General features: G+C 59.7%; 1 protein-coding gene across 1 annotated transcript in view; it reads left to right on the top strand.

The window, feature by feature from the left end:
- ARHGEF16 (Rho guanine nucleotide exchange factor 16) overlaps window positions 1-7,346 on the top strand; it is a gene marked incomplete at its 3' end in the record, with an annotated part of 26,295 nt that extends 18,949 nt beyond the window's left edge. Inside the window, 9 exon segments of the mRNA XM_014592693.2 lie at window positions 1,646-1,798; window positions 1,967-2,096; window positions 2,440-2,514; window positions 2,863-2,955; window positions 4,532-4,683; window positions 5,032-5,220; window positions 5,738-5,811; window positions 6,426-6,527; window positions 7,261-7,346. Of these exon segments, the coding sequence (XP_014448179.1) occupies window positions 1,646-1,798; window positions 1,967-2,096; window positions 2,440-2,514; window positions 2,863-2,955; window positions 4,532-4,683; window positions 5,032-5,220; window positions 5,738-5,811; window positions 6,426-6,527; window positions 7,261-7,346 (1,054 nt within the window).

Below are 7,346 nucleotides of genomic sequence, written 5' to 3' on the forward strand. Positions count from 1 at the left end.
TGCCTACCAGGGGACCCTCCCAACCCTTGCCTCAGCAGTGCGGGATAGTGGTCTCTAGGACAGCAGCTGCCCCTCCCCCGGGGCTGACCCCTGCTGACTCCTCTGCGTGGACCCTAGCCCCGTCCAGACTCTGCTGCCTGTGGGGCAGCCCCTCTGGAAATTTCAGTCATGGTGGAGGTGGAGGAGTTATCTTGTCCCTGGAGAGAGGGACTTCCTGTCGAGCTTCTGTGACTACCGTGGGAACCTCCCAACCCTTGCCTCAGCAGTGGGGGATAGTGGTGTCTAGGACGGCAGCTGCCCCTCCCCCGGGGTTGACCCCTGCTGACTCCTCTGCGTGGACCCTTCTGCCTTGAGCAACTGTGTGTTTGCTCCTCACTGACCATTGCTATTCCTGGGGTGGGACACTGGTCTCTTCTCCCGGCTGGGCCTGGCGGCTCCTGGTCATTCCCAGTGACCTCCCCTGGGAGTCAGTACTATTTGGGATATGCAGCTGGTGGCTGGCTGTCCTTTCTCAGAAGCCCAGCCCTTTTTCAAAAGCCCATGGAATTGCCATTTGAGGCACTTGCTGCCTGGCCTACGCATGCACACGTATGTGGCAGCCCCGCGTCTAGGCAGCTGGGGCTTCCCACCCCTCCCGGGTCCTCATCCACAGTGACCTCTGTTCCTGACACACTGTCCTATTTGCTGAGCCTTTCTAAGGGCAACTGGTTCTCAGAATAGTCCTATTTACTGAAAGTGTGGTCCCCGCGTGGGAGAGGAGGGTCAGACCAGGGCTCAGTGAGGAGGGAGGCCTCAGGAACCCTGCCTACCTCCCAGCTGTGGGAGGGGCTTCTCCAGTGGACAGAACTCTTGGAGGGGGAGGACCTCTCAGCTGCCTTGGGCAGGGCCTGGACACTTAGGGTATGCAGGATGGAAGGGGCTCCATGCATGCCTGACCACGCATGCCAGGCTGCAGTCACAGATCCAGCCAGGCCTGCCACAGTGGCAGCAGCGACAGCCTGGGCTCGCTCTGGGTCCCACTCTGATGGAGCTCACGTCATCTTTGGGCCAAGGCCTGGGTTACAGAGGAGATGAGGGGCTGACAATCACCTCCAAGAAGCCTACCAAAAGCCCAGGCCTTGCCTGGCTTTGACTGCCCATTGCAGAAGTGGGTGGGGCTCCGTGAAAGTGAACAGTTCATGAAACCTGGCGGAGGTTGGCTGGCTGAGCTGCCTGGGGTGTGGACCCTCTTGGAGGGGGTGACCTCCTATCTGTCACCTCTTGAGGCCCTAGATGAAACCCTGTATGACAACGAGGCTGGGTGCTTGTATCCCCTCACCCATGACAGAGTTTCTGTCCTTGAGCTTGTTCCCAGAGGCAAGCTCAGAACTGGAGGCTGCCAAGGAGGCCAGTGTGAGCACCAGGGATGTCAGGTGCAAGGAGCTGATCTTTCCTGGGGTTTCCTTGGAAGGGCTGTGACTTACGGCATGCTGCCCCAGGAGCTTGGCAGGACTCCTGCAGTGTATGTGCACACATGTATGCATTTCCATGTGTGTCACATGTTTGTATATGTGTGCACCTTTGCACGCCCATGTGTGCATGTACTTGGGTGTGGGTATGGACAACCAGGACCATGGCCCTCACCCTCACCCCTCCATGCCCACAGGTTCTTTGAGGACCTGGAACAGCGGCACAAAGCACAGCTGTGTGTGGAGGACATCAGCGACATCCTGGAGGAGCACGCCGAGAAGCACTTCCACCCCTATATCGCCTACTGCTCCAACGAGGTCTACCAGCAGCGCACCCTGCAGAAGCTGACGTGAGTGGGCACCGCACCCCGGGATCCCAGCAGCCTGGGCTCAGGAGAATCCGGCATCTTGGTCTTCCAAAGTGTGTGCATGCTCAAAGCCTAGCTTCTTTAGGTCTTGCCTGTTTTCTGTGTGGGCCCAGTCATGCAGAAGAGGGACAACTCTGTCTTCTGTCACAGAAGCAGCAACACCAACTTCCGCGACACCCTGAGGGAGATCGAGAAGCGGCCTGCGTGCGGGGGCCTGCCCATGATTTCTTTCCTGATCCTCCCCATGCAGAGGGTGACTCGGCTGCCCCTCCTTACCGACGTGAGTGCGTGTCTGGGTGCTGGTGGGGATGAAGGGAGGGATCCTTCAACACTCAGGTCCCTGGGGCATGTAGAAACGAGCTGCCGGGGGCAGGGAGGAGCAGAGAGCTGAGGGGGGTCCCAGCACACCTCCACTTCTGCTCTACCTGGCCAAACCTGGTGGAGCCTCAGGTGGTACAGACCATTCGGGGGGCTGTGTGCACCAGTGAAGCTGCAGAAGCCCTCTGGAGCCCTGCAGCCCCCACCCAGGGTCTGGTAGCGATAGGGAGCCCCCGCCCCATGCAGGCTTCTATGACTGGGATGCAGGAGGGGGCTTGGTGCCTCACATTTAGTGTCCTCCCCAGACGCTGTGCCTCAAGACCCAGGGCCACCCCGAGAAGTATAAGGCTGCCAGCCGTGCACTGAAGGCTATCAGCAAGGTGAGGCAGGGCCCAGGGCAGGGGAGGAGGTACCCAGCCCTGCCCTATTTCTGCACCCACCCCCACCCCACCCGGTGACATGGACGCTGGGCAGGAAGGGGTCTTGGATTATCCATCCTAAGTGCTTCATATTGACGGAGAAACTGAGGCCTGGAGCTAGTGGAGCTCTTACACAGGCGATGAGCAAATGGCCTGACTGGAACTAACGCCTGTGCAGTACCTGCCAGGAGGGCAGGTACATGGGCAGCCAGGGCCATGGGCAGCCGGGCAAGTGGGCCGGGCATGCTTGGCAGGTTGTGCCAGGCTCTCAGCCCCTGGCCTGCTCACATGCGTGCCCACCTCCCGCAGCTGGTGAAGCAGTGCAACGAGGGGGCCCACAAGATGGAGCGCACGGAGCAGATGTACACGCTGCACACGCAGCTGGACTTCAGCAAGGTCAAGGTAGGCGCCCTGGTGGCTCAGGTCACTCTCAGACCACACCTGCTTCACTCCGGCTGAGGTCAGCAGGTCTGAGGACTGGAGAATGGCCTCGGTCGGTCCCCACGTTGGTGAGTCCTAAGGGCTGGACTTTTGGTCTCTCTAGGCCTCAGTTTCCCCCTCTGGGAACATCCCTGTGTACCCCTTCCTTCATGTAGTTTCACAGGCAGCTGGCAGGTCTTTCTGGCCTATGCCCCCACCCCCAGGACCGCAGAGGCAGAGCGTAGGCCCCAGGTTCCAAATGCCATCCTGAGCAGGCAGCAGGCTCACCTTGGGCCAGCATCTTTGCTGGCCTGTTGGGGGCTGGGCAGGGCCTTGCTGAGAGTGAGGATGACCCCAGGGCCAACTCAGGGCTCCGGGCTCCCAGTGAGGCCAGGATTCTGGGGAAGGGGCAAAATATTTTCAGCCAAAGTCTGGGCAACCCTAGACCACACCAAAGCAGATCAGGCTCAGACCTCTGGACTAGAGACCCCAACACACAGACTGGCCCTGTCCCTGTGTTGTCCAGGGGCAGCCCCAGCAGCCTACCCCCAAAGGTGGACCCATTTGGGCCTCTTTTCCTGGTGCCCCTTCAGGTGCCCTGGTTTGGGTGTTAAGTTATAGGTGGCCCTAGGTCAGGTCCATGGAGCCAGCCAAGTAAAGGGTTCAGAGGCCCAGCAAAGGGATGAAGCTCCTTGGAGGCAAGTCAGGGTGGGCTTCATGGAGGAAGCATTAGGGTGATGGTGCCAGGTAGCACCCCTAGTCAGAGTAAGGACCAGATCCCAGCTCTGACTGACCCCTGAGTGGGAATCACCTCCACACGGCCTTGAAGCCAGTCTTAAAGATGGTTAGAGAGGCAGGAGCGCAGACTGAGTAGAGAGCCATGAGGCAAAGGCCCAGAGGTGGGAGATGCCAGGGCCCTGAATCTGGCTGAGGAGCAGGGGCTAGTGGCAGGTCCCCTTGTTCCTGCTCTGCCCACGCCCTGCTTTTGTGTTCTCTCTGTCCCCACCTATCTCCAGCTGACTTATCACCAGGCTTGGGAGGGTGCGAGGTCTCTGTGCATCAGAGGTCAGGAAAGGCCCCTGGATGCTAGAGTGTGGCCGTAGTGAGCAGGCTACCCCTGTCCTGGCACTGGGCCCCCGACCAGGCGTTGGCCCTCAGGAGGGGCAGAGCCTGTGTGTGTGAATGCCATCAAGTCCCACTCCTGCTTAGGGGCGAGGTAGGCCCAGGACTGGCCTTTGCTTCCTGCTCGGCTGGAACATTTAGCAGCTGCCCAGCAAGCCTGTGTGCCTCACTGGAGGCCGGGTATGGCCATCCTGGCTGCCTGGAAGGATCCAGGCCCAGGCCCAGGCCTAGGCCCAAGCCTTGGCCCAGCACCTGTCAGCCACAGAATAGCCCTTTATTTAAGGCTCAGAGACATTATGTTACTACCCCTCTCTCCTGCCCTGACCAGGGACAGCCAGCTGGTCACCCAGTCATCAGAGGCAGGGATCAGTGTCCATCCAACACTGCCATCCTTGCCCCACCCAACCCCAGGGCCTCACTCATCTCTCTTCCCCAGTCCCTCCCGCTGATCTCTGCCTCCCGCTGGCTGCTGAAGCGAGGGGAGCTCTTCTTGGTGGAGGAGGCCGGGCTTTTTAGAAAAATCGCCAGCCGGCCAACATGCTACCTGTTCCTATTCAATGACTTCCTGGTTGTGACCAAGAAGAAGAGGTAGGTTCTTCTCCATGAACACTGGGCTGCTGGTCTGGGGCTGGGGGCTAGGCAGGGCATGAGGGGAGGCCCCTGACCTCAGAGTCAGGGCTGCACAGCCAGCATCAGGCACCACACCCTCCACATTCTGGGGCGACCTGGTGGCTCTCAGCAGAGGGCCCTGGCTCTTCCCAGTCCTGGATCTGCCAGCTCGGGCACGAGCAGGACCCAAGAGCTTGTGATCCCTATTCCCAGACTCCAGAGCAGCTCTCGGGGGCACCTGTGTGGCTGCCTAGCCCCCAGCCACTGCAGGGAGCTGTGGGTGGGAGCTGAGCTGTAACGTCCCATCGCCTGCCTGTATTCCCACAGCGAGGACAGCTACATGGTCCAGGATTATGCTCAAATAGACCAAGTCCAGGTCAAGAAGATGGAACCTTCAGAGCTCCCTCTGCCAGGGGGTGGCAACCGCAGTTCCTCTATTCCCCACCCCTTCCAAGTGACCCTGCTGCGCAATAGCGAGGGCCGTCAGGAGCAGATCCTGCTCTCCTCGGACTCTGCGTAAGGAGTGGCGGGGGGAGGGGTGGTTCCTCAAGGCCCATGCACATGCAGTCTGGGAGGGCCGATTCATGTATTTCACCTCACTTGTTGGGCAAATATTTCTGAGCACCTACTATGTGCTTGGTGTGCTGTAGGTTCAAGGGTACACCCGGTAACAAAACAGAGATAGCTTTGTCCTGTGAAGTTTGCATTCTGGGGTGGGGTGAGAGTGGAACACATACCAACAGGTGCAGGGGAGGAGGTGCTGATGGGGGCTGGTCAGGAAACCCCATCCACAAGGTGACTCACTCAAAGTCAGGGAGGCAGTGAGCAGGGGGTTGGCGAGGGAGGAATGCCCAGCAGAGGCGCAGCCGTGCAAAGGCTCTGAGGCAGAAGCACCCTGTGACTGCCAGGGTACTGGAAGACAGTGAGCTGGTGCGGGAGGAGCAGGTCAGAATGATAGTGTGGGCCCTATGCACTGTGGGTGCCGGCACTAAGTGGGGCTCAGTGGACGCACGTGACTCTTTCTGGCCCTCAGGAGTGACCGGGCCCGGTGGATCACAGCGCTCACATATAGGGAGAGGCAGGAGCAGGACCCCACCAACAAAGGAGGTGAGTGGGGACAGGGATGGGGGTCTATGGGGCTGGTAGCCTCTTTCTTGGCCCCTGGGGCAGGGCTTTGATCTGGGGAGAGATCTTCCAGCCCTCTGTCCACACCACAGCCTGTCCAGGGTGACATGCACAGAGGGGGCAGCCTGGTGTGACAGACCCCAGCCCCACGAACATTGTGTCACCACCTGTGCACACAGACCCAGCTCTGTCTTGGTGCCAGCCCTCCCTGTGGTGAGAACAATGCCTATGCCCTGAGCTGGGAGAAACTGAAGCACAGGGCCAGCACGGGCTGGTGCTTAGACCTGTCATCCCCAGTGCTAGCTCTGCCATGTCCCCCCTGGCGGGAGCACCCTGTGCCTAAGCTAGGTGTTTTGGCTCCGCAAGCAGGGACACCTGTCCTGCAGCCTCTGGAGCACCCGTCCTGTAGCCCAAGGGGAGTTATCACCTGGTCATATGCTGGGACACCTGAGTCCTTCTGGAGTCCACGAGACCCCTGCTCCAGGGGCTGTCTGCTGAGAGTCACTGGGAGGTGCGGCTCTGCCCTCCTCAGGGCTGCAAACAGCTCCTGGACCCTGTCCTGGACAGCCTGTGGCTCACGCCTGCTCTCCCACCAGCCCTGCCCCAGGTGGAGATCATCAAGGCCTACTTCGCCAAGCAGGCGGACGAGCTCACGCTGCAGCAGGCGGACGTGGTCCTGATCCGACAGCAGGAGGATGGTGAGCTGGGGGCTGTGGGGGGTAGTGAATGAGAGTTGGTGGCCCTGGCAAGGCCCAAGGACTCTTCAGAGGGAGGACACTGTGTCCAAGTCACAGAATCAAAAGTGGATTCTTAGGACCAGCAGTGGGCATGGTGGTTAAGGTGCTGGATTCCCACATGGTCAACTGGTTGGAGTCCTGGACCTGGCAGCTTGAAAATCATGCCAGGCACATGTGCATGGTGCCCAAAATCTCAAGAGGAGAATGCAGGAGAGCGGATTGTGGTGTGGCCATCCCTGCTGGGGGCTGATTTCTCACTTTTCTCTCTCCCTGTCTCTCTTCAGCAAGCACCTGTGTTGTATGGCAAAAGCCTAAAAAACAAACATCAACAACAAAAAATCTCAAACAAATAAAAAAGTGGGTTCTTTGTCATTGTGTCCCTAGCAGGGAGGAGGGGCTATCTGCTCTCCCAGGGGTCCCCGCTCAGCTGGAATGGGCAGATTGCTTCCTTATCCTGGGGCAGGCTGGGTGGGGTGAACTCAGCTGCCAATACCCTTCTCAGGCCCCTAGGGAGAGAAAGATGCCCTGTGACTATGAGCAAGGCCTCTCTGGCCCTTCTCGCTCCTGAAGCAGGAGGGGTGGTGCTCAGTTCAGAGACCTCTGATGTCGTAAGAACAGCAGGTCAGCAGGGACTGGGGCCCCTCTGGGTTCTCACAAGCCTGCCTCTCATCTCCTCCCTTCCATCTGGGCTCAGGGTGGTTCCATGGCGAGAGGCTGCGAGATGGAGAGGCAGGCTGGTTCCCCGGGGCCTTTGCCCGCTGCATCACCAGCCGGGTGGCC

Source organism: Tupaia chinensis, unplaced genomic scaffold (assembly GCF_000334495.1).
Source record: "Tupaia chinensis unplaced genomic scaffold, TupChi_1.0 Scaffold138365_1, whole genome shotgun sequence".
NCBI lineage: Eukaryota > Metazoa > Chordata > Mammalia > Scandentia > Tupaiidae > Tupaia > Tupaia belangeri.